The 27,860-nt window shown below is 40.8% G+C and overlaps 1 protein-coding gene across 1 annotated transcript; it reads left to right on the plus strand.

The window, feature by feature from the left end:
* The first annotated feature begins 959 nt into the window (after positions 1-959).
* LOC117733702 (chemokine-like protein TAFA-1) lies at positions 960-18,073 on the plus strand. The gene is made up of 4 exons (XM_034537525.1): positions 960-1,101; positions 16,513-16,653; positions 17,670-17,794; positions 17,992-18,073. Exons 1-4 carry the CDS (start codon positions 960-962, stop codon positions 18,022-18,024), a joined length of 441 nt encoding a protein of 146 aa, XP_034393416.1. The 3' UTR covers positions 18,025-18,073.
* Positions 18,074-27,860: the final 9,787 nt, after the last annotated feature.

Below are 27,860 nucleotides of genomic sequence, written 5' to 3' on the forward strand. Positions count from 1 at the left end.
TTAAAGCACAATGAAAATGTGAAAAGGGCTGAAAAGTACTCTGCTCTGGCGAGTTGAGCCTGGAGAATGCACTTCTTTTACGACTAGCAGAAAGGATGCAATACATATTTTTGCTAAAAAGTTTTTGTGGACTTGAAACAATACATTATCATGCTGAAAATCATATCCTGAAGAATTGCATCCAAATATATACAATGCATGTTTACAAAAGCTAATGTGAATTAATGCATTTAAAAATATGGTTGACTAATCTAATGCGTGCTGGCAATTTGTTGCTGCTGAAACATTTAGTATTTTCACCTTGGTAGATTTCCTTCACAGCCACCCTTCTCCTATGACCAGGAGCCGCATCGCTGTTCTACTTCTTTTCCCTTTTTCATTTTCTAAACAGCCTGGTGAAACATTACAAGGCTTTTGATTCCTATTACTGCTGTGTCACTGTCACATTATTCTGACAGATACAGAAAAGCCTTGGCAGCCAGCTGCTTGCAAAAATCTTATCTTTCTTTAAGTTTGATTTAGGTGTTGAGGCAGGAGCACAGCTCAGGAGTTGAAGGGAGTCAGCCTGTCAGGGGGAATCTCTGCTGCATGGGAAAAACTCCCCAGGGATCACACCACATTTACAGCGTTGTGGCTCAGGGACAAGACAGGGCAAACTAGCAAGACGAAACAGGGAAGAAGTCATACTTATATAATCATGCTAATGATGAATCCCAATGACTAAAAGACTCGACTGAGTAGCGTTAAGGCCAATTATAGACCAGAGTGCTCGTACAAAAACATGAAATGTATTCACTTGTATTCATTAATTTATTTTGGATACGAGTGTGTGTGTGTGTGTGTGTGTGTGTGCGTGCGTGTGTGTGTGTGTGTGTGTGTACTTGTTGGAGGGGTTTAAGGTCATAGGTTGAGAACATGATGTATTTCGCTTTGACTCCACCTCTGCCGGTCCTCTGCAGATGTGTCCTGTCATGTCCTGGCTGCTCTGCCTGTGCCTCTGGGTCAGTGTGACTGCCATTCAGCTGTGTCAGGCCACTTTCTACGACACCATCCAGCAGCATCACGGGACGAGGCCTGGGCGAACCACCATCCACATGATTGGTGAGTCCTTTTCTCGCCTGCTCTGGCTACTACAGATTTCTCAAAAGCAATTTTTTTCAAATGAGAAGCAAATGTTTTGCCTTTTAAATGTCATCTTTTCAGCTGCTGCCACCGGTTATAGTTGCGTCACAGGTGTGGTTGCTCAGATAACGACACTTGGTCGTGTCGTGGGTTTATAGTTCCATCTTGACTTTATTACACTCATTGATATATTATCGGTTAAGCTTGGACAAACAACCAATTATTCAGCGGGCACATTTTACAGATGCTGATTTTCCGTTGGGGTTTGGCCTTGATAGCATGAGAATGTACTCAAGATCACAAAGACAGACAACGAATGCCTTTGCATTTTCCTTCTTGAGCTATTAAAGTTGATGTTCATGCTACACTGCTCCTTCTCAATTTGATCTCTGCGATTGTGGTCCCTGTGAAATTGCACTGAATAGAATAGGGACCGAATCATTGCGGTCGAACTTTTGTTTTCATCTGGTGTGCCGTGGTTATGGTAAATAATTATGATCTCAGGATTCAACAGAGGAGAGGAAGCCGAATGCTGTCAGAACTTCAAAGGGAGGAGTAGCTGCTTGAGCGTGCAGGTCTTTGGTGTCTGCTATTTCCTCCATGCGCCGGTGCACCTCAAGCATATCAGCAAGGGGTCCTTTCAATATTCTCAATATTGTGAGTCAGAAGACTTTCTGTTCCAACGTCTTCATTTCATTACTCACGTATGCACATGTGTATTGGAGGGGAACATAAAAAATAAAAATAAAAGACAAATAAACACGCAAATAAGATATCTTGTCATATCTCATGTCAACAAAAGGGAATTCATATTTTAAATGTGCATTCAGCTACATCTTTGAAGAAAACGAGTTCAAAGCGAACCTTTTGAATCCTCCAAGACCCTCTGCCACTAAAAGTGTAAATGCGCTGTCTTTCCATTTACCATAGTATGGCTAGTCCTCACTCCTGGATAAATGAGATGCCAGTTTTATGAGAGGAAGATGGGAAGCCTGTCTGGATTGATTCTGACACTGGGACATTTGTTCTGTGCTGTGTGCCGTGTGCCTGTTGGATTGGTGGGAGGATTGGGGTTGACGGGTCATGAATTGGTGGCAAAGAGGCCATTGGTTGCAGACCATTGGGCCAATCATTAAAGGCAGCGAAATGCCACAAGTTCACGGGGACTGGTATTACCAGCGGAAATCGAGATTACAGAGGCCAGAGGGATCAGTTTTGTCCTTGCCAATATAAATTTAGATCTATTGGAGGATGTTGTTTAGAAAACTAAGTCAATCACGTGGAGCGAATTTGGAAACAGCCAACGTGTGACCTGATGTTCTGACCCTGTCAACATACACAAACCCTATGATATATAAGTTGTAAATACAAACACCTGTATTGTCAAAAAGGCATACGAGAAAGGGAGATTACATATGTATGTGCTCTCAGTGATAATTACTTTTAGCAGCATATAAGCAACTGTTCCAATCGTGCACTAAGATATTGACCACCTTAGTGCAGACCACCTTATGTGTCCAGAAGTCCATTAGCCGGATGACTCTTGAGTAGGTGATTGCGTGTGTTCAGTGATTCGGACACGGCAGCCGGTTTCCCAGCTCTACTTACAGATTGCTGCCTGCCACTCTCTTAGATATGCTTACGGGTGTTCTCTGCCTTCCTGGTACAGACAGGGTTGTTCTCTTCTGTATGATTCATAAGGTGCTGTATTTATTTGGTGCAAAGAGCGTGAACTATGCACAAAAGAAAAAAAAGATTGTGTTTGTTGTGCATCTGTAAAGTGCCTGGCAGAGATGTTGCTTTGCGGGGGTCATGCTTTTCTCAACCCCCGGAGATGTCCAGCGGAAACCGCAGAAGCAGAATTCTCCTTTTATGAAACACTGACTCGCTGAACAGAAAAATAAACTCCCACTTGCCTCGATTTTTAAACTTAATCTAGCAGGAAAATGTGCTTTGCAGGTGTGGAAAATCACTCTGTCAGAAGTAACATCTCCGCTCTTGTATGATATTTGGTCAGACTGAAATGTACGCTCAGTGCAGAAGAGAACAAAGGGCCATTGAGTGTGTGGAGCATGCAGTCTATTTCTCGCACGAAATCCTTCCATTGTTGATGCAGTTCATCATGTGCAGGTGATAACAGAGACAAAAAAGTATAGCGGCTGCCCGAGGTGGCCTTGCTCCTTGTTTACTCCGACCAACAGTCGGCTTTGAGGGGTCAACCTGTTCATAAATAGAAGGTCATCTATCCTCAACACTGTGCGGATAATCTCTCGCCTTGCGGTTGCTGTAAAATGTGTAGCTGCGAGTGAACAAGCATAAGGAGATAAGATATTCAGAGCAGCAGAACCGGTGATAAAAGCAGAAGTAACTCACTTGTAAGTATCCACAGTATACTATAATTTATTCAGACTTAAGTCATAAATACTTTACTCTGTGTGATATTCGTTTCACTGTCCTCCACTCGCAACACACTACTGCGATAGTCCTCTACTGAGTTACCCTCCCTCCTCTGTCCTGTCTGTCCCTCTCAAAGATTTACCTTTTCAACACCGATGTCATTTCAATGGTATGCAACTTTATTATCAGTTTTCTTCTAGAATATGGAGTATTTCTTTCCAGAGCGAAAATTACATTCAAATCTCTTAAGTCTCCCCTTGAGGAGCTTTAATGAGAAGTAGAGGATCAAGGCTTTTTTTTTTTCTTCTCGCCAATGCACTCCAACAAAAGAAACCACTCGCTAGTAACGCTCACAATGAAACAAACATGAAAAATGGATTCTCGGCTGTCGCAAACAAAGGTTTGTGCACGATTTTAGACACTGATGATTTAATAGCCTTATATAATGCATCCTGGAGGCACATCATTTTGACAGACATCTTCCTCCACCCCTCCCATAGACCTCCTCTCAACCATGATCTCACTAGTGTCATTGCTGCTCCACTGCAGTGCCAATGGGAAGTGGCGTGCAGCCTCAGCCCGAGGCCTCTCCACATCTGGAGCTCAGCAAACCCACTTTGTCCTGATGTTGTTACACATGCCACTGAGATGCCGAAGGACCCCTGACCAATCTGTATAACACCAGAAACGTCCTCTATAGCCTTCAAAGTGGATTTTCTTTGCTTTATTGGTTGCGTAGACAGGAGAGGCAAAGCTGGTATATGTTACCAGAAATAAACTATTCATGTCATTTCCTTGGTTGGCCCTGAAAGAAAAATACATATTTAAGTAAATGAATCTATGGACAATCAGTGGCCTAATTATTAGTATATGCTCACAGCTACAAATAGGTTTAACATATTTCAGTATTTCCCATTTATTTCTTCTTCCAGGCTATGAATTATTCACAAGAGAAAAATCCTCTAAGCTTGTGGATATTTGTTTAAACTGCATGTTTAATTGCGTTCTTTCAGCCAATTCTGTGCAGGGGCTATGGTTTGTGGTCACAACGCTTATATGCAAAATGAATTTCTCTGGCCCACAGCTTAATTAATTAGCCATCTTTTTCTCTTAAGACTACACCAGCTGACTACACCAGCTGTTTATTTCCTAGAATCCCTGAGCATTAATAAAAAAGGGTGTTAACTGCAGACAAAGTTGACAGCTCGATTACGCGTCGCAGTGTTGGGGTCACGGTTGTTTTTTTGAAAACAAAATGAAAATAACATTGCCTGTAAACTTCGTAGAACATACGATTGACAATATAAACCTTCACCCTGACACACATTTTTTTTTACAATTTATGCTCCCTGCATATCTAGATATAAAATCAGGGGCGTAAATAAAGACAGTGCAGGCAGTGCGATTGTACTGGGGACCTTGGGGTGGGTCTACAAAGAGAGAGCAGGCTCTCTAACAATGCATTGAGGGATGAATTCTGATTCCCCACCCCGGAAATATACCTCTGTTCAAAGAAGCAGTCCAATTTAAGTACTGTAGAAAGGTGTACTCAGTAGAGTGCATATCTTCTTCAGGTGTGTCTTCAACGATCACTGCTGTCTGGTGCAACTGAAGGAATACAACTCACATTTGGCCAACGCCTTGTCTAAACTGCACGTGCATCACTTGGTGGTGAGTTACAGGAGTGTGTATCCTGATGGGTTTGTTAGCTGTTGGCGGTTACACACACTGCAGAGAGGTACTCAGCAGTGTGTGTGCTGGTAGTTCCGTTAGCTATGAGCAATTGGCCAAACATACCACCTTAAACAATAACAATAGTGTGCAAACTGTTTCCGCCCCACTGCGTCTCTAGACACAGAGTGTGGCGGCTGGGGCTTGACGATGCACTCAGCTGGGTTATCACTAGGTCGGGTTATCACTAGAGTGTGAGTGAGGGTGCCAGCAGGCACTCAATGGCGGTATAAAACAGGCAATAAAAAGGTGTTTTGAGAAAGTGTGGGTCACCGCAGCCACGAGAGGACTGGAAACATTATGTGTTAGGGTTGGCTGTCCATCCGGCCAATTCTTGTGAATGCAATATGTCAGGAATGCACTGGAGGGGAACTTCTGTAGTTTTGGCACAAATGTCCACAACTTATTTAAATTTCATACACATATCTTAAAGGAGAAATGTATGAAGTGATGTCATTTTGAACAGACATAGATGTAAAGTGTAACTTGACTAGTTGGCGGAGGCATACAACCGCGAGACAGTAATTCTAGTTTTGGTAAATAAGACAATAGCGATGACAAAACAAATTTGGTAAAAACTAATACATTGAAAGAATAGGTTTTTTTGGGGGGGGGGGTATTTTGTCAAATATAGATATGTAATGTTGCTGGGTAATTTGTATGTTGATGTTGTCCAATGTTAAGTCTCTATTTGATTATGTGACGAAAGATACAATGGTGTGTGAGTGGTTCATAATAGAACAGGTAACTAGCATGCACTGGGGCCAATCATAATAATTAATGTGTATAATTAATAACATAATGTGCATTGGGGCCCATCTACCTTACGCCACTGTATAAGATAATAAATACTAGAATAAAAAGACTCTAAAGCAATGCTAGCAGCTCGTTAGTCTACACATGTGCGCACGGCTGTGCTTTGAGACAAATGCTAACATCAGCAACATGTTCACCATCTTTGTTGCCATATAGCACTAAAACACAAAGTACAGCTGAGGCGGTCATTCATTCCATTCATCAGCTACGCCCGTTTATTCTTGAGACCAAAATATTTTGGCAATCCATTCAATGGTTGTTGAGATATTTCAGTCCGGATCAAAGTGGTGGAATGACCAACCGAGCAGCCGACATTGCCGTCCATGAAGCCTCGCTCCTACCGACAAACTATTACTTCCAACAACTTCAACATAATGACACAAGAGAAAACAGCAGGGACTTAATGGTTTAATTGAATCCATTAGAAACTACAGTATCGGCTTCAAGATCACTGAACTAAAGAGCTGAGGGGTGCGTTTTTAGGGTTAAAAAAAATATCAACATTAAACGGCGATAAATGAGCACGGCTTGAGCTAACCACTTATGTACTGTAATATAACTGATACTTTTGAGAACATGTGCTGCAATTTGTAAGATATTAATTGTGAGTAGGGGTTATTATACTAATAAGATGAATTGAGTAAGCCAAATATCCTGTTCCAAATAGCTAATGGGGTTGCAACCGAGAAAAATAAAGGGTACATTTATGTTACGGCACTGCTACCATGAATTGCAGCCCCTGGCCAAACAAATTAAATAAAGTGCACATGAGAAGGTTTGTAGTTAAGCTTTTTAATAACTGCAAAACACAAATTGCCTCAGAACGAAATTATTTGCTTTTCTTTTTGCTTTTTTTCTTCTTTGCTCTGTTGGGTAGAAAAAGCAGAGCATGCTCTTGGTATCATTAGCAATATTTTAAGACCCCTGTTTTGTTTAGTAGTTAGCAGCAGTTTTCTAAATATGTTGTTGTGACAGCCGACATAGCTAAAGGATACTTGACTCTGAAACCCCAAGTCCTGATAAAAGCATTCCACTTGCTTTAATCCAGAAATAGTCCAAAACAAAGCTCAGCTAAAACAGACACTATTGTTTTTGTTGAGTGAAAACACCAAACCTTATAAATGTTGTTGCCCATATTAGACACTTTTTCTGAAAACTGATTGTGCCTGCAGAACATTAAGGAACTTTACAAAAAAATGCACAATTGGCGTCTTAATAGAGTTTATGTATACATTAATTTTTCCTATTGACAAATATGTTTTAAACTGCCAATATTGTGAATAGTGCTTCTGCATTAGAACAGGGTTATAGAAACGTTTGAGAAGGGGTACATATTCATTGTTATCAATTAGCATTTTAATATTGTGTGAAATAATATTGAAAAATAGCTGATATTATTAGGTCCAAATAGCTCCAATGGCCACTTTGAGTTTCTTTTCCTCCTTTATTGTAGAAATGGACCGGTCCTTGAGTTCGAGTGCCTTTCCAATAGGAAATCTTTGTCCCTTCATACAGAGGTTCTGGTCCAGGGACCTTGAGCCCGTTCCCGGTATAAACTTACTTTATGACCATAATGCTCAACGTGTCCCCCGTTGCAGTATTCTCTTAACACCTGGGGGGCGTACAAACACATCACCATGTGCAGGAGCAAAAAGTTATTGAGTGTTAGAGAAAGAACGTCTTTTCATTAAACAATGACAGGAAAGCCAACGACACAAATCTGAAGCACTTTATCGCACCGTACCTCCGTCCAATTACAGTCTTGGGTTAAGCCCATTTGTAGTCACACCCTAAACCCCACTGATTTACAGGGTAACAGACTGCACTGAAAGCTGTGCCCAATGACAGCACTTCCAATTTCTCTTGATTAAAAAAAATTGAAATAGAAATCCAACCTCTTTTTCATCTTTTATTCCCATGCCAGAGAATCAAAACAAACCCTCACAATGGAAAGGATCCCATTGTCCCCACACTTCACGGTAATTGCTGACGTTGGTGGTTGCACAAGCCTGTGTGGGTTCATGTGTGAGCACTGCTCCTCTTTAATTCAACATGTTTCCCATGAAACAAAATCTACTGCTAAACTAATGATAGCTTTGTGTCCCCGCTGTTCGTAAATATTATATCAGCGAGCTCAGACCTCCTTGTCTTCTGTGTACTGAGGATTGTTCCAGCAAAGGTAAAAGGCTACTAAGTTTGTTTTTGTCCCTTTTTCCCTTTGTTGAGGATTTTCAAGGTGTGGCTCTCCCTGCTCTTTCGAAGATGAACAGAGCTTGTGTCACTTCAATGCTGGCCCCATTCGTGGAGAGATTTAGATGTGGTTTTTTTTGTAGATTTGGCGACCCACTTGTCAGACACATCGTTTATTACAATGTCGTGACAATTGGGTCTGTAAACCAATTGGATGTGACTACACATCCCCAAATGGGCTCAGTGTGAAGAAGAAAATACTTATTTTAATTCATCCTCTGTATTTGTAGTGGTGAAAAAGGGAGCGTATATCCTCTTCTTTTATTGTCTTGTTGAAATAATTACTTACTCGCAGAATGTGAATTATGCTTGAGAGAGCATTTCATATGGCATTGCCTTTGTGATTCCACAAGCCTATTTTAAATGCTTGGCAGGAATATGAAATTCATTATCAGTACTTAGACCTCATTAAACTGAAAAGAGGCATCTCAACTTACTAATTGGTTCCAAGGGGGAGGATAGTATGAGTATTAAGCAAAGTAATTAATATTGGCTTTATCAAGCTCTAGTTCAGATTTTAGGTTTTTATTCTGCTCTAATATCTCCTTGGCGTGCCATAAGTCATCTTGCATATTTACACTAAAGATCCAATTACCTTTCCTGGAGAGACTGGAGCATGCATGTGTGAAAGTTGGGGACAAAAGTGGGAAATATCACTTTCAGATACATGTCACACTATTTTAAAAAGGACAATATGATCTGATACTGTATCATGTCAGTAAAATAAACACATCTACAATTTAAATCACGTTATATCGATAGTGAATGACACCATGCAGCAACACATGTTCTATACCTCCCTTAACTGCAGTAAGATGTGATCAAAATGTTGAACATGTGACACCGTCGGCTCTGTTGCATCAGACTGAATAAGTACCGAACCGTCCCCGCCGATTTCTCCCTTTATCAGCTCGCAGGTGTTACATAATCGTCTATCACAGCCGACCCTTCAGTCTCCATCGTAAGGCACAAAAGGTCATTTGGCTTTTGGTGCTATGCATAAATACGCGGTGTACATGTTGCGGGCACATTGGCACACTGCGTAAATGGTCTGTCTGGCAATGAGAAGGCCAGCAGTCACATCAGAGGCTAGCAGCTGTTCTCTAAAGGCTCTCTCTATCTTTGTTTGCCTTTCTTCCTTTCTGAATGTAACTGTTTCATCAGCGCAGGCGATCTAAAAAAATATGAAATACCAGTTCTGGACATTTGCCAGTTGGGGAAAAGGGCTAGAACAGGTTGACATTTAAAAAATGAGTGACATCTCACTGACAGAAGACGTGTTTTTTTGATGTTTTTTTTACATTATAATTTTTACGTTTGAAAAAGCTCACATGTGAATGTGGGGTTGGAGGAGGATAGCGAAGACATAGCGCCTTTGTTTGCACGTGTTTAATGGACATGAAAGCTGCCGTGTGATTGGTGCTGTACAGTGAATCTGGCATGCTCGACAAGCCACACATCTCCACCATAAAAGCTAAATAACCACGGGCATTTTTCTTGCAGGAATCAGAATGGCATTTAATGCCCTTGATCAGGACCAGACTCGTGGTGTCCTGGGCCTGTGTTGAGTGTGACAACAGAGAGGACGGACTTTGAGGCTCATATGCAAATGCAAAAAAAAAAATTCATTCCACTACTACTCGCTTGCTTCCTCTGTTCCATGCACTTTTCATGCATCTTGAGACAACAGCATCTCTTCTCTGTGTGTAGTCATTTTGCATTTCAATAGCATCACCCATCTTTGGCCCACTGCACAGGACCAATCTCACGGCATCCTTGTGTGACACGCTGTCAAAACCGCCAGCCATATTTCAAGACTTTCTCTGCTTCTATTTTCACGGACGGTGATTCTTTTTTCTTTCTTTTTTTTTATTGCAGCAAATGGTAGTTTTGTATGTTTTGTAAATTGTTCTGTTTCTCTCCAGCGATCACGTGCACTCTCTCCTATAAACAAACATGCGCACGTACGCACATGTACGTGTAAACTAAAAGCACACAGGTGCATTAAAAAGACCCAGCATATCCAGCTTGTTAAGAAAAAAATATCCTCTAGTGTCGACTCCTTTGCCATCTGAAGCTTTTTTTCCCCCGAACGCTGTAACTTCTCAAACGGTTTTTTTTGAATTCTCAAGTTCACTCAAGCGTTTTGCACCGGTTTCACACCAACACGCGAGTCCTCTGCATTTTCTTCAGCCTCAAAAAACAAATTTGCCTCGCAGTTTATCGAGCGATGTGCCACTCACTTTTTACCCCAGCATTTGTCGAGAATAATAACGGTAAATCGCGAAGCTTCAGATGTTTTTCGCAGGAGGAAAGGGAAAAATAGTCACTCAATTTGACACCGCGCAGTCATATGTTTGGTACCTCTCACTGTCTTCCATCTGCATTAATTTGACATTCTCTAATCTAGCGGCTCCCATTCCCTGTCAGCGACAGACCTGCTGTAGCCTGCTGGCTTGGATGTCTGCAGAGAGCATGCACAGAGAAAGTCGAGCCTATTATGGGTCACCTTGGATGCATTCCCCATTAAAAGGTGACAGGCCTGCTGTTCTAAAACACGGACTGCTGTGGTTTGGAAATCAGGACCTGCTGTCACCTGGAAATTACTTTGAAGCTATCAAAAATAATTACGGCAGGTTGTGCAGACCCGGAGTTTACAATGGACTAGCATGTGCCCTGGACTTGGAGGGAGCTACCGGTATTCAGATGTCATACAGTTATCTGCTATAGCGCACATAAATGTGTGAGCACATTCAGTACAGGGTGTAACCATTGGCTGCCAATCACCGGAATCCAAAGCCCGAGAGAGACGGGGGTACCTGCTAAATTGAGTCCCCTAGGCTTTCCATTTGATTTTTTAAAATTAAGTGTAACAGTGACTGCTCTCACAGCTATCCTTTCAGTCGTACACTAAATCCATATTTCACTTGGATTATTAGGTCTTACTCAAATGATTAATACACAGAATCCCTGTATAAATTGCACACGTAGTACTTTTTCATGTACACACAGTGTCGAACGCCTGGAACAGATGGCAGAGAGATATTCAGACGATATACTCGCTATCGGGATCTCCAGAGACAAACCCGCCACAGTCCGGGCTCATTACAGTAGACAGCGAGTCATTGCATACTTATTGCACACCGACGTTTCAATTGAGATGGACTGACCATTTTTCCTCTGCGCAATGGCTGTTACATCACATTTGAAGAACCGTTTACTGGTCCCGCAAGAACTCTGCCCACATTCATTAGGCAGGCGCAACCGGCAGATCCACAGAAATTCAGAATCGGCCGCTACGCGTTCATGTCATGCATGATTTGACAGCATTTGACTTCATCCAGCCTTTGCTGTCCATAACTCATCCGATTTTGATGCAGCGGTTTTTTTTGGGCTTCCAGCGTGACTCATTGTGCCAGAGACCCGTGGATTCAGCGGCACTCGCTGAGACACTGCTGCTGCCAGGTGTTGTCATTTGTGTAGATAATAGCATTATCGTTAAGTGCTCTGACAAATTTCCATGTGGTTGACTTAAACAAAGCAGATCCCTCTGTGAGAAGTTGCGTCGTGTATCAGAGGGTTTGTTGTGTTTCACAAGTCAATTTTACTTTCTCTATATTCAATTTATTTACTGTCAACACACTGTTACATAGTTTTGCAGACATAAAAGGAGCCGTGCTGAATAGAATAGAATAGAATAAATTAGAATTGAAGATATTTCATATTAATATATAATGAACAAGTTACCATATGTGACACAATATTTGAGGATTTTTGTAATACACTAGCACACATTCAACCCATGTTCATTTGCAACGACGCAATCAGTCGTTTGATGTGAAACTGTTTTATGTTTTTTTCTACCTCTGAAAAAGCATCAGCGTTGGTTGGACAAGTTAACCAATGGTGTAGTTTTTTTTTATCTGCTCTTTCCAAGGTTAAGAATGAATAACTTACCTCAATAACAGATCTGTCTTATGATTTCCTTATCATCTGACTCTATAACAAGCTGTTAGACTCGCCCAACGTTAGACAAAGTTAGACAAACTCAGTCACAGAGTTTCACATCAAACGATTGCTTGTAAGCCCTTGAAAAGCCATATTATATTTATATTATATTTCCACCACCATGTAAATATAAACATTTTAGAAAACAAATTAACATGCAATTGCAGCAAAGTGTATTCTAATTCTATTACATTTGGCAGAATATTAAGATGGCACTGATGTTGAAGTCATATTCATTTATATAACTGACTTTAATCCAAGACTAGGGGAGTGCAGATGAGACAGAGAACAGACAATTTGGACCAAACTAAATACAGCAAAGTGGAGGAGGGCATTTTTTTCCCCCCGGAGACAGAAATGAGCAAGAAAAGAAATCAACAAAAGAAACACCGCGAACAAATCATCTAAGAAACCACGACGGAAACTCCACTCCTACAGAGCAAAGTTTTGACTCTTTTTCAGCTCATTTTCAGGCCTGAAAATGGTCTGTGTCCTGTTGGGCGGGTCGCCGGTGGGCACCTTGTTTCCTGACAGCCTTCCTGGCTCAGAGTAATAACGAGGCAGGAGCACAGAGCATGACAACAGAAACAGGGCAGTTCCAGTTGAGACCCTCTGCTTCGCGGTGACCCCTGACCCCACGGATGACAATTTCCCCGTGACCCTTGTTCCCTGTCCGTCAAAATGTTGCTGGAGAGACAACAAAAGCTCACACACTCGCACTCTGAAGCTGCGATTTGGGAGCCTGACTTTGTCTCTGATAATGGGGGGAAAATGGAAATACAGAAAACAATTATACCCTTGCATGGCTCCAGCCTTCACCTGATGAGAGCGTTCATCTCAAGCCATGTTATTCTCCGTCTCCTTCTGAAATATTCATAATGCAAAGATGGGGTCTCAGAGCATGCAGCGTGTTGTACGCGCAGGCTGGGTGAACTTGAAAAATGTTCATCCGTGTTGCATTGCTTCTGTTTAAAAAGGCACCGAGTGCACCTGCCAGCTGGAAATACCACACTGATTTGCATTTTTATTTGATTTTAATGTATTCTTCGGAGGTGATGATTTTCCAAATATAGAGTATCCCGATTCCTCTCTCTGTTTGCTACCAACAAGCATCGCAAGTTAATTCTGTTGCGTAGAGTGTTTTTAATAGATCAAAGAGGAAATCTAGGGCTGTCTTATGCAATTAAGGAGATGCATTAAGAAGAACAAACCCCTGTGGGCTGTTGTTTTCAAATGATGCCCCACTGCTTCCACTGGTACATCACGATTAAAGTTGTGCAGACATGCCCTTTTGTTGAGTGCATCAGACAGGAGGCAACATTCTCCCGGACCAGATACAAGATCTGGATATTATTCAGTTAAACCAAAGGCTGTTGATGTTTTCTGAAACGCAGAGCCAGGAGTCATCATAACCCCCCGGAAAAAAACTCGACAGACTTGGCAAGAAGCAAGAAAAAAAGACGCTATGCCGCTATCAATGTAGTACCTTAAAACCGCCTTATCCAATCAACACCTTGATATTAGTTTTGTTTATTATTTCTTGTAATTTTAACTCGCCGCACATATTCTGATTATCCACGCTTGAGATACACACAAATCCCAAATGGAGTGCAATCAAGTTGATTCTGACTTCTCTTAAATGTTTTATGGAAAATAAAAAGGACATGATTTTTTGTAAATAATGCAATGTGATATAAATGAAAAGAATCCAGAGGAGAGTGGAGCCCACTGATCTGCTTCTACCCAGCAGGTCAAGTGGGGCGCTGTTGGTTGAGCCCCACAGGAGCTCACTTGATGGTTCAGTGATATTCAGAAACTGACACTCAACTTCTCTTGTCCTCAATGGCTTTGAGCTACGTCATGAATTAGATTCCAATTAACAAATGTTCTATAAAACGATGTGAAAACTGATGCGTCCTCACTCTTGTAATGACAAAAACTATTAATTGTAGCCCCAAATTAGCATTAAGGCAGTAAATAAAAACAGAATATGTCATTTTCAAACTATTTTAGAGGCCAAACTATTAGTAGATTAATCTCGGAGTTGATTAACAGAATATCATTTTGCAATAATTTCTTCCTTGATGTTTTGGTCCAAGTTATCTGGATAATGTGCATTACCTCATAATTATTGTTTTATAGACAAAACCATTAATCGATTAACTGAGAACATTAGACCATAATGAAAATAATTGCTGTTGCTTTTAAACAATGTTTAAACTCCTCCCACAAACCATCCATAATTGTTGTTCAAACACTTAATGAATGGTTTATAGCACACTATAATATTTGTTTGCAGAAATAAGGAAATGTTTTCATTATAAATATACAACATTTATCAACAATTATAACTTATGAGTGACCACAGGGACGAGTTATATCTCTTGACAGAATACTAATAAGTAAATGTTCATATATTGCTTGTAATTATTCTAAATGATAGGGGCGTTTAAAGTAATTTAGTATTACATAAAATGCAGAAAAGAAAAGATACCATATGCCTATGGCATAGTGTGTTTTCAAGCAGAAATTATCCATTCATATACCAGCTCTGAATGCTTCATAGAACAATAAAGGAGGCGTTATAGTCACTGACAAATAATAAATGTCTTGATATCCGCTCACAACTATTTTATGTGTGTTATTAAGTGTGTTTACTTTTTCTAAATGCTAATGAGAAAATATTTAAATAAAAACAAATCAATGTCACCACTTGGCTTTTTTTTTTATTAATTTGAATTATCTGCTATCTAATTTAATTAGCTGCATAGATTCAATGCTCGCTCTTCTAACCGCGGTAGGTTTTCTTTCCACGACGCTGCATTCGTGCTTCTAACTTCTCGGGCCTCACAAACCAAAGTATTCAAATGTGGTGAAGCGATATATGCAAATCTCGCCATAACATATTTCACAAACCCACAGCTCACTGCCGAACATTACTTCAAATCACTTTGCAGGCAAAATACTGGCTACTCCCCCCCCCCCCCCCACCCCACCCTCCCCCCCATCTCTCTCTGCACTTTTTTTTCTCGCCGCAACCTCCTTGATCTTGTGTCGTGCTGACGGGTGTAATTGTCAGACGGTCCTTTGCTGCACAACTCTCATATATGTGGAGAGTCTGAGCGCAGTGGGTGGGAGATGCCAGCGGTTGAGGTGGGTCGAGTCCGTTCGGTCCAGTCCTCTTAGCCTTTGGGGCAAAGTCAGTAGCTCGGTGATAATTGCATGGTTGAGCCAGTGTTCATATTCATGATAACCCTGAAGCAGGCCTCTCCTCCTGAGAATAGATGTGTGTGTGTGTGTGTGTGTGTGTGTGTGTGTGTTCTTTTTCTGCCTGCTCTCACACATCTCTTCATCAATTCAACAAGCTGCAGGGGTCTCGCTCGCTCAAAGAGTGTGATGCACAATTATTCTTGTTTACAGCTCACTTGTGTCATGTTTTTACAGTTGTTTTGTATTAATAAGCATGATATACCCTAGATTAAGGTCGCTTAAAATACATGTATAAAGTGTTGTTTAAACATAGATGGACAGTTATAGTGGAGGAAGTATGCAGATGTTTTACTGAAGTGATACTAATAGTATTGCAATGTCAATTTAGACTTTTTTAAGCCTTTACTGTGTTGGGACATATTGGACAATGTGAGCACTTATTAAATGAAACCGTGACAGACATTTAGAGGGGGAATGTCTCTTTGGTGGAACAGCTAACAACTGGCATGTGAAACAGGACAAAGGGCCACAGGCACGCACTGCTTTTTAATAACAGGTGTACAGTCAAAAAACTTGGAAACTAATGTATTTTATAAAATTATCATGTCAAGATGTGATCCTAAAATTAAGCAGTAACTACAGTTGTCGGATTCACTTTATATAGGTCTGCATTCAATAATTCAACAATCTCCTTGGTGTTTTTTGACACTAATTTGAAACTAATTCATGATACGTCAAAAGCAAACGTAACCCATGACTAAATACGTTTCGTTGTATTGGAATGTAATTTTTAGGAGACAGGGCTGAACAATTAATCTGCGATTAAGTTACATATTTCAATAATAATTTGGTCTAGAAGACAAAAACACTGACGGTGCACACATGTCCACACAGGGAGGAGTTCCAATGTCCTCTGAAAGCTTTTTGAGGTGCTGATTTAATGTAGTTCGTCGTCTGTTTTTTTTCTTTTCTTATCAGAGGGGGGCACATGTGAAGTGATCGCTGCTCACCGATGCTGTAATAAGAATCGTATCGAGGAGCGGTCTCAGACGGTCAAGTGTTCATGTCTGCCTGGGAAGGTTGCTGGAACCACCAGAAACAGACCTTCATGCGTCGACGGTGAGTATTTTAGCATAAAAAAAAGAAGATAACAAAAAAATGCATAATGGGTTGTACTACAATTCAAATGTGGCACAAGAACACACTGCAGGAAAAGGAAAGGTTTCCATTTTCTTTTTAGAAAAAAAAAGTAACATTCTGGGAAAAACAAATGTTTTTTTAAAATGTTTTGTAAAGATACACAAATAAGAGTCTCCCATGCAATGCCTCATCCCAGGTGAGATTAACACTCCCGGGGATAATGTCAAATACTGTTGCTGACAGACAGCAGAAGGTATCTGCAGCGGTAAGCTTTACACACAACGACTGAATGTAGCGCACCTCGGGGAGGAGTAAAGAAGTGAAGAAGGAAAAAAAAGCAAATTGATGCCGAGGACAGCGGCTGTTGATTAGGTTTCTTGTAGATATGTCATGATGGTTTTACACATGCTTTGACAAAATGTCTGCTGCACAGACTCGATCCCTTGTAAGAAATGGATTTTGGCGCTGCCACAACTAAAACTCCGGAAAACCTCTCACCTCTCACCTGCAGCTTTTTATCATAAATCCTTTTTGCAAATATGAAATCTCTTGAGCGGTCAGGGGGAATTGGAGGTTGCTGGATGTCAGCGCTGACAGATCCCTTTCCTCCGCCACACATTACAAACCATTTACTGTCTACTTACTCTATATTTAAGGCAATTTTCTCTCCTGACGGCAAGAATGTGGCGTGCATTGAAGTCAAATCACAGTCACATCTACCGATCCAGTCAATCGGTGAAAAGCTCCAGTTCAACCAATCACATTCATGTAGCCTATGACTGCATATAATAAAGAAACTGCATTTTACAATTTTGCACAGTTACAAGTTGTTGGAATCGCACACACGTGACACATACTGCCACCTTTGACACAACCCCCCCCCCGCCTAATGGCCATCTATCTGCAAAGTGCCGTGTTGTGATATGTGGTGGTTCACTCTGTTAAGGGTGAAAAGGCACCTGCATCACCATCTCTCTTGTCTCCGTTGCCCGTAGCATCCATAGTAATTGGGAAGTGGTGGTGTGAGATGGAGCCTTGCCTGGAGGGGGAAGAATGCAAGACGCTTCCTGACAACTCGGGCTGGATGTGTTACGCCGGCAACAAGATCAAAACCACAAGGGTAAGATAACCTCTCTCGACCGCAGGAAACAAGACGTCGCGGCGGAGAGGTGGGAGAGAGATGTGAAGCGCAGCGACGCTCGCTGTGGCGTCGGCAAAGCAGCACAGTTAGCGCGGTTTAAATTATACTGCCGATTGGACTGAATGTTAACAACGCGGTCCATTCCCCTCAATTTCCTCCTTTGTTTTTCTTCTCAGAACACTCAGCCATACACAACATCAACATATTAACACGTTTGCAGAATGGACGCAGGAGAACGCCTCTGGTGGAAAGGTTAATCTGCAGGTCAGCCTCTTCATTTATACTGGGACCCTGCTATGCTAATTTGTTTCTCTTAACAGTCTTAATTGTTAAGCTTCGGGCAAGGCAAAGCACACAATGTATGATAATTTATGTGATATTACACATCGTCCTAAATATGTATTTTCTTCTTGTTTCAGGACTGTCACAGGAGCAATTATCACAAAGACAATGAAACTATTGTTGCTCTGAGAACTGTGAACACTTCTCAGATTAAAGTGTAAAAAGATGCCTGCGGGGGAACTTCATCATAACCTTGTAATGAGTATATTTTCATCATTTCTTTCCAACTTTGAGATGGAATGTGAATGTCTGTGCATTTGAATTAGAATCTGGAGAGCATTTAACGTCCCTCCTCAGACATCAGTAGGACGGATGTTCTCTACCAAGCGCCAAACAAGACGAGAATACATCAAAAGGACACGACATGAGCAAGTACAGTTGTTGACAGCCCTCAGGTTTTTCTTTTTTTACATATATATTGTAAGAGGAAAAATATTGTACAGAAGTCTTTGTCCTTTTCTTGTGTACATGAACTTTTATTTATGGTGGTGTGGAAAAACAATCATTCGAGTCCCTGAATGCAGTCTTGACCGTCCCCCTTGTTCCCCACAAAACCCAACACAGCCAAATTGTGACGAATTCAAGGATGCGATGTGACCGTAAAGCAGATGAACTCGTGAGGAAGATGTTTTGCAAATACAGCTTGTGTGTCGCAATACTGTACATTTTACCATTTTGTTTGTATGGTACTTGTTTGCCTTTGATCACCTCTTAAATGGCTTTACCAGTCAAACTTGGTATTGTGTCAGCTACCCTGAAACTGATTGACTCACCAAAAAAAACGTGATACCAGTAGGTTGTTTTCGATACTTGAAATGCCTTATTTGTGTTAAATCATTCAAAGAGGATATTGTACATATGATTGATATGTGCTGAAATGTCATTAAAGTCACTGTTCCTGTAACTAATGTGAGCGCTTCCTTGCCATTGCCCTCACAGGTGTCAGAGTACCAGGCGCTCATGATATTTAAATACACCTTGATGGGAAAGTAGTCAAACCATTGGCTTAGACATTTTGTAAAACAAAGGTCTACCTTTCTTAAAAGAAGCTACATGAGAAGATTAGCTCCACTCTCATGGTGGCTGTGTGGTAAATAGAAGTTGGAGTCAGGCAACAGTAAGCTTAGCCTAGCATAACAACCGGAAAGAGCTAGCCTGGCGCTTTCCAAAAGTAACAAAATCTGCAAACAAGCATGTCGAAAGCTCACTAATTAACACACTATAGGTCATTTATTTAAATCAGGCTTGAATGGAAGTGTAAAAATGACACGTTGTGGTTGTACGAGGGATATTTGGTCAACGTTAGCAAGAATTTAGATTCACCTAAGCTGCGACTCAAAAGTATGTCATGTTGTTAAGATAAGGATCGCAATTTCTTTTTAAACAAGATATAACTTTGCCGTTTATTCAACACTTCTGTCTTTAGCGGACCCGCTAACATTGCTGATACATTTCCACACGGGAGCTGTAGTTTTTTTTTATGTTCACAAAGTAATTATGGTTGGAGTTTATCAGAATCCTGTTGCAATTTCATGCTGCAGTGGATAATAGGACCATAGCTTTATATTTAATAGACAGATATAAGAGTGGTGTCAATCTTACTCTCGGCAAGAAAGTAAAATAAGCATAAAATGTCAAACTATTCCTTTAATCATAATAATCTCAACCAAAAGATTCTAGGCCATCCCCTTTGATCCCCTTTGGGCTTGCATCTTTAAGCCAGACACCCAGGTCACCAACTGGAGTTACTCTTGCTCTCTGGACACAGATATATAAAGCTATGAACACTCGTGCACATAGATGAATGGGTCACGGGACTCCTGTATTTACAACACTTTGATGCAGTACCACAGTGGGATGCTGGCCATGGCTTTCACAGCCTCTGCCCCTTGGAAATTATTGCAGGAGGAACTCTGGGTGACTGCTGATGCTGTGTGTCATCCATCTTCTGGAAAAATGTTTCCAGGAGAAAAAAAGTTTTTTTTCCTGGATCCAAGGCTTTTTTTTGTAGTTTTCCACCGTCCACTTTCTGTGCGTATATTCAACTTTCCTTAAAAGCACTGTTTGTCTCCCATTCATGAGATACAAATATAAAAACTTGATTGTAGTCATCTGCTTTTAAACTTAAAAATAAATCAGCTTCTGACCAATGATCTGCCAACGTCAACAATATTTTGCAACAGGAATAGAGAGCCTCTGTTTCAATAGCCTCTCAATAGTTTATTTATGCATTGAAGAGGTTTCTTTTGTTGTTGTTTATTCGGAAATTATGTGATATTTAGTATCTACCATTGTACCGGTGAGTGACATTTGATCATCTTGTCATTTTAACGAAGATAAAATGGGGATTCATTTGGTGGCTTTTCAACAATGACAGCTCCCATGAGTCTTTCAAATCCCTGGTTCCATTTTTAGGACAACACCGTTACATCTTTTACTTATTTTGGGGATGCATCTTTAAATGCATTGTCCTGATATCCCAAATGTCAATTTTCTGTCCGGAAAGATAAAATGGTGGCAAAGATAATGTTTAAATTCAACATTTACAGAATATGGTGTTTGGACACATACATGGACAACAAGTCGATTTAAAAGTTGGTTTTGACCCCAGGGAAAAGTACATTTGCCTGGACTGACAGAGGAAATATGTGTGGTCACAAAAATATATCTTAAGAACTTACTGCTGTATAATAGCTGAATAAAACCCCTAAATAACAGTTTGACTTTTCCCATAAGTGTTGAATAGGGAGTGCTCTTGTATGTGACAGAATCACAGGGTGCTTGATGGAGTGCTGAGAACACAAATCAAACCCAGTATATAAATGTCAGCTTTCTATGAAGACTTATGCAATTAAACCCACAATGCAGCCCAAAGCCAAGTAGAACAGAAGCAAACCTGGTAGTGTGGCGAGACTATGGCTCAATGAAACCCATATGAAGGATATTTGCAAGACAACTACAGTCAAATTGTCATAATTGCAGTTGTCGTCCCCAGTCATTACCATACAAATGAATTGGTGAATTTACCTTTACACTTTAATGAGGAGAGACAACCATGTTCTGCTGTAATGAGAAGGAGGACATTGGACTGCAAATCCAGGTGAGGCTTTATTAGCGATCAATAGTGAATTAGTAGGCATCGCACAGTGTTTCCCTGCTGTGTTTCTGCCCTTGCATGTGTTGTCTGTTAGCTCCTAGAAAGGTGCACTCAATAGAGTCCAGATCCCTGCCAGGTGTGTCTGCAACAAACACTGCTGTGATGTGTGATTGAATTAATACAACCCACATTTGGCTTACCGCTCCCACACCCAGACACTGATGGCCTGTACAGCGCCGTAAAACACTCTTCATCCCAACTCAAAAACAAGCGGCGATGCATGCAGGCAATCGGTTCGAAGTAGACGCACACGCCATTTCATCGGGTCTGAGATGCACTCAGCTGTGTTATCTCAAGCGGCCCATATCGGTTCTTGAGCCATAACTGGGCACCCGAAATATAATGCAGTTTGCTGCAGCAGAATGTAAAAAGAAAAAAATCAGCTGTGGTCACAGAGAGGGTGATTACAGCATGCTGTCCATCATCCATTGCACTAAATGTACAACTTGAACCTGACAGGGGTGACTTGTAAACATGGCTGCATGAACACAAGAAAATGCTATTTGCAATGCAAACCAGCCTCTGAAATAATGTTTCCTGTCCAACATGGGATTGTTAAATGGGCATAATATGTGCAGGACGGCAGCGAGCGGCATCTCATTGTTTTCCGTCAGTCTTCAGCGTGGCTCTCCGGGCGGCTGCTTGAGGATCTGATGTCTCACATCGAGCTGCAGAACAGTGAGAAATAAGACACAAGTGATGATGATGTGCCCTGACTTCTTTTTATGATGCACCAGGGACATCCTGGGAATTGAAGCTCCCATGGGTTGGTTTGTTCAGAAGACACTTTTCATTCAAAACACTCAGACAGTCTAGTCATGCTCCATTCTCTGCACTTGGAAGTCGCTCCTCCATTTCCATGAATATCAAGGCGCAACTTAAAGCGACAGGATATAATGATAAGGTGAAAAGTGTGAAATATCTCCTATCGAGAAAAAAAATACCCACACGCCGGTAATTATCTGCTTGAAAGAGGATCAATGCTCAAGATGCCTTTTTATTAGTAGTGTATCAAATTGTTGCGAATACTATATCTGCCCTGGATACAAATACACACCAAAAAAAGGGGGCACGTATAGTGTACACAAAGCGTTTAACAAGATAGAAGCCATTAGCTCCTCTTTGCAGTGGTTTTCTGTGGTATCCAGCGATCGACAAGATTACCGAGTCTAATCACATCCTGTAACCGACAACTGTCTCCGCTGCCCCTGCAGGATTCTCAGATTTTAAAGTCACGGTAATGCCGACCAAACTGGATTCTAATTAAAGTTGACATCAGGTGCCTTATGCTCCTTTGCCCCCCTCCTCCTCGGGCTTTCATCTAAATGATTCATGCAGAGAGCACCAGGCCTTTCATGCCGTTAGGTCCCCACAAAGGAATAACAACTTGATCATACGTAGCAAACATAGACAGATTTACAATGACACCGGCACAGTGTCTGTTGCACCGACTTATATCAAGTTATGTCAGAGCGATGCCGGGGCCACTCAGCTGACATGTTGTGTTTTTTGCACGGACGTTTTTACAGATATTCGTGCCGACAAATGGGTGAGGAGAAAATTAAATCAGAGGGCTAAATATGTTTTTTATAATAGAATCACATTGCGCCCGTGAAGACAAAAATACAAAAAAATGTTAAAGTTCTCCTGGTGGGATGATTTGCATAGGGTGTGACCTGCTGTAAAGCTGAAGTGATTGTTGGGAAATTAATGTGACAAGTGTGTGTGTGTGTGTGGGGGGGGGCATATGTTGTGGTGTGGAAGGCTGGCATTGTGGAAGAGCAAGTCAGTGTTGTTCTGGGTAGGAGCATCAGCTAAATGCCTCACGGAAACATTGAATTGAATCCTTGGATGAAATTGAAGACGACATAGGTAGGCTGAATAATTGCCAAATTGGGAAATAAATACTCTGAGGCTGTTTTCTTCTTCCTCTTATGAGTGGGAAGCGGATTTATCTCTCTGTGTGTGTGAAAGACTGCCTTGAATTAAAGATGAGCTCACCTGCATTTTGTCAAGCTATTGTGAACAACACAGCATAAAGTACACTATAACTACAGGTATGCAAAAAGAGGTTTTGTATAATGGTTCCGCTTTGAAGAGAAGAGGAACAGACTTACCATGGAAGTGCCACCAAGCTGAGTTAGTGGGGCTGTGTGCTCTTATTATTGGTGGATTGGAAGGCTGAAAACTAACAACCATAATCAGGCGAGTAGTTTGATTCCTCATGTCTCAGCCTATGAATTAAAAAGGTTTGTGCCTTTAGAAGTGATGGAAAGTGCTTCTAACATCCACCTATTGACGATGTCCATCCTTAAAACAGATAGGGATACTATTGTGTTCATCGTCAAGAAAATGTCTGTCTGACATTTTCATTTGTTGTCTCACGGCAGACAATGACATAATGCGAGAGTCATCTTTGGAGGTGAAGGACGTGAAATGAGCAGCGGCCGACTCGTGTCCAATCCCTCCTTCTCACGGCGGTGTCTCGCTGTAGGTTATGTTCTTCCTCACCACTTTGGCCTCAGCTTGATACGTGACTCTAATGGAGACTGACAGGAAATCACAATTACCCACATGAGACACTTTGGAAAGATTGTTGATGAAATTCGGCTACCCTAAACTGTAGCTAACGGCTGTAGCTCGTGGGGGGAAGAGTGTTCGTCCCGTTAACCACATGGTACCCGGGTTCGATCCCCGCTCTCCCCATAGTTGCATGTTGAAGTGTCCTTGAGCAAGAGACTGAAGCCCCAGTTGCTCCCCCGGGCGTTTCACTGCAGCTCGCTCCTTAATAACTAAGGATGGGTCAAATGCAGAGAAGAATTTCCCCACAGGGATCAATAAAAGTGTACATTTCTTCTTTCTCTCTCTCATATGGGGGAATGTTGGGAAAATTAAAGAGTATGGTCTCTACCTGCTCTCTTGACTTGAATTGACCTATGATGCATGCTACCAAAGTACTTTATCACATCTTAGCTACTGTGAGACACTGACATAAATAAAGAAAGACGGAATACCGTCAGCCTCGTGAAGATGGTTCGGAAGGTTTTGCTCCGGTCTGATACAGAAGTGCATCTGACATTTAAATGTTGCACAGTGATGTTTTTTTTTAAGGACATTTAGAAATGTTCTTTTTACAAATCCATGGTTCAGAGTAAAGTTACCACATAACCTGCTAATATTACAGAAATACACAACTGTTATAAACTGTTAATATGATTAGAAAGAGAGAGAAATACAGCATTATTTCAATTGATGTGGAAACAGTAGATCAACTAGATGTTTTAAGATGATATGACACTACTATTAAATCCCAAAACACCTTTAGGCTGCAAAATATATTGCAATTAATCTGCAAAATATATTGCAATAAATGTCAAGCTACGCACTAGTTGAACAACATCAGCGAGAAGAGCCCGTCCAAACCAACAACAAGTTCCATTATCTTCGAGGCTACAGCCTGTACGGTGCAGCCTGTACGTACAACAAATTATTTATATTATAAATATACAATCGCCATTTCTCAGTGCAGCAGCCTCACGAGAATACACCAGAAATGAGGCAAAACTCTGAGAATTATAATTTTAAAAAAAAGAAAGACTAGCAAACATTAAGACGCGTGAATTAAATAGCTACTTCTCATCATCAACAGGAGGAATACACATCACCAAGGCAGACACGACACACGGCTGTATCGACAGTAAACTCCACAGCTACAGCATCAAAAGGCAAAGCAGGAACTCACTCACTTTGCTCCCCTCAGTACAGTGAGAACAATGACTGAGTGAGTTATTGTTCTCACCTGTCTGAGCCGCCACATTATAATGTGAGTCTTGTGACCACAAAGTCATTCAACGTTCAGCTTCTCTGCTCGTTCGTCCTCAATATAAGGAATATAAGCAGTGCACTTAAACCTTCTCCTCCGCACACTTTTGTTTTAAACATTTTAGGCTGAATGATGCTCTGCTGTCACATCGGCTGTCACAAGCAGCAAAAGGCCCTCACACAACTCTCTGAAGATATGAATCCCCTGGAGGACACAAGGTGAGTATTCAGGACGGTGTGTGCCTAAATATCTCAATAGCTCAAGACCTGTTGGTGACCCCCAGATCGTGGGTGCGTTTGATTTGCGTCACTTTGCATGTTGGCCGGCACGGACATTTAATCACTGTTTGATTAGGGCCTATGGAACTTTTCTATTTAAAAAAAAATGAAATGTACTAGGCCAAAGTACAAAAATGCTAACCATAGCCATGAGCCACAATGCACAATACTTGTGATAAAGTACTAACAAATACTATTTTTATAGTAATGAGATTAGGCCCTAAATGAAACTTGAGTGGTGTGGAGGACAAGCCTGAGCGCAGCTTGAAGAGAGAGGCATGATAATTGTATTGTTGCTTCCTTGTCCTAATCTTTAAAGGAATAGTTTGACATTTTGGGAAACACACTTGGCCGTTGGCTCTCTGGCTGAGACTTGGATAAGAGGATTAATATCACTTTGAAGTAGTCAGTGGATGGTTAGCTTAGCATTAGGACAGGAAACGGGCATAAACAGCCAGCCTGATTCTGGACAAAGGTTACAACATCTGCCTTTCAGCACCTCTGGAGCAACGACGTGACTCCAAAACACACATGATCTGCTGCAGCTTCATAGCAATTAACCTTTAACTAACTATTTAAATGTGTATATTTATTTGGTTTTGGTTTTGAAAAGGGACATATGAAAAGACGTTTTACTTACTTACTGCTGATCTTTAAATGTTAAACAGAGGGACTTTGTTTTAGCTGTTCTGATCCACATTGCAAAATCCCCTTTAAAAGCCATTCAGATTCATCTCTTGAGCTTTAAATGTTTTATTAAATGAAATTACAATAAACCCTCATTATCACTTGGGTGAGGAAAGTAATTAAAAGGTGGGCTCCATTCCACTTTATGATAAAATAAACTAAATATTCTAAGCATGAATATCAAACTAACACACATGAATCTCAGTTTGTCCCTCCGCTCACACCAAACCGTGTCTGTTTCATTAGTGCAACATGCAGCAGTGAGGCATGAATCCAATGAATACATCACACGTAGTTGATAACATTAATATCGTCCAATTAATGTTTGTTTGTTAAAGTGTAATTGTTCATCTCTCTTTTTTAATTAAGCAAAACACTGTAATTTATGTTCTCGATACCATGTATGCATAATGACAAAATAAAATAGATGAAACCTCTCATCCACGACCAAACTACTTTCAGTCTATCGCTCTGAGTCGCCTATATAGTTGCCTGCAGTAAAAGGAGGCTAATTTAGTTTGCGCGTGCACACACACACACACACACACACGCACACGCACGCACACAGTGACACACAACGAAAGAAAGAGAGGAAAGGAAATTTGTGTTTACATTTTTTATTACAAGTGTCAACTCCATATGAGGGAAAAGTTGTTAAAGGGGAATAGAACAGCGTTTTTATTATGTTTTTCATGTGCCCCAGGACAGTTTATTTTCTATTAGTGAATATGAACTACTGTCCCCAATAGACTCACACAAGAGAGGGAAGGTTCTCTCCCACATATCACCGGCAAACGGATATCAAATAAGCTGCCAGAAATGTGTTATTTGTGAGGGGTTTGAAGTACGAGACTCAAATCCAAAGAATTGTTCCGGCCTTTGTAAATAACAACATTTCTGTTTCATTTTTATGGACGGAATGGAGAAAATTGTGAATTTATATATTCTTCAGTTCATCTGTTATTGCCTCATCTGTAAAGAATTATTCTTGTGTGCAACATGTTCGAGCTAAGAGTGAAGATCCCATAACTCCTACCTTAATTACCTTATTTTGGCTGCTTTCATTTTCAATTCAGGATATGCTATTTGTTTTAAAGCCATGTATTGTGACAGGTGCTCAGAGGGTTTCTGCTCAATTTCTGAGAGATAAAGCTCTTTTGACTGGATTTAAGGCAACTTTAAGGATAAAAGATAATCAAGCAGTGTGGAAAGATTTCTTAAACTTTTCTAAGGAGTGTGCATCAGTTTATCTCAGAAACATCTGAAAGTCACCTAATGAATGTCACGCCAGCTCCTTTGAAAAACAAATGTAAAGTTGTTGAGTGCTGCATGGTATTTTAGGAATATAGGAACACATTTGAAGGATGCTTATGGGCCGCAAAATAGGTTTACCTCATCTCAAACTGTTATCCCAGAAAAGTTAGTTCTTGTTGAGAATTTGAAAAACAAAATCACTTATTTGAACAAATATGGCCATAAAGGTTACAAACAATATATACAAGAGCATTATTTACACCGTGTGCATCAGTGGTTCTCAAGTACCCCCCCTAACCATCGCAAAGCATTTTGGGTTGGCAAAACAAATGTAATGCACAGCGCTGTGCCATCAGTGTCTATATTCAATTTAGTTCGTGGACTTACACTTATATTTGATTGTATATTTATTAAATAACTATCGTTAAAGGATTTTGGAATGGAGGCTAATTTTAAATATATATTTGTTTTAATCTCATGTACCCCCTGGAGTGGCATCACGTA

The sequence above is a fragment of the Cyclopterus lumpus genome, chromosome 7, assembly GCF_009769545.1.
Source record: "Cyclopterus lumpus isolate fCycLum1 chromosome 7, fCycLum1.pri, whole genome shotgun sequence".
NCBI classification, from domain to species: domain Eukaryota; kingdom Metazoa; phylum Chordata; class Actinopteri; order Perciformes; family Cyclopteridae; genus Cyclopterus; species Cyclopterus lumpus.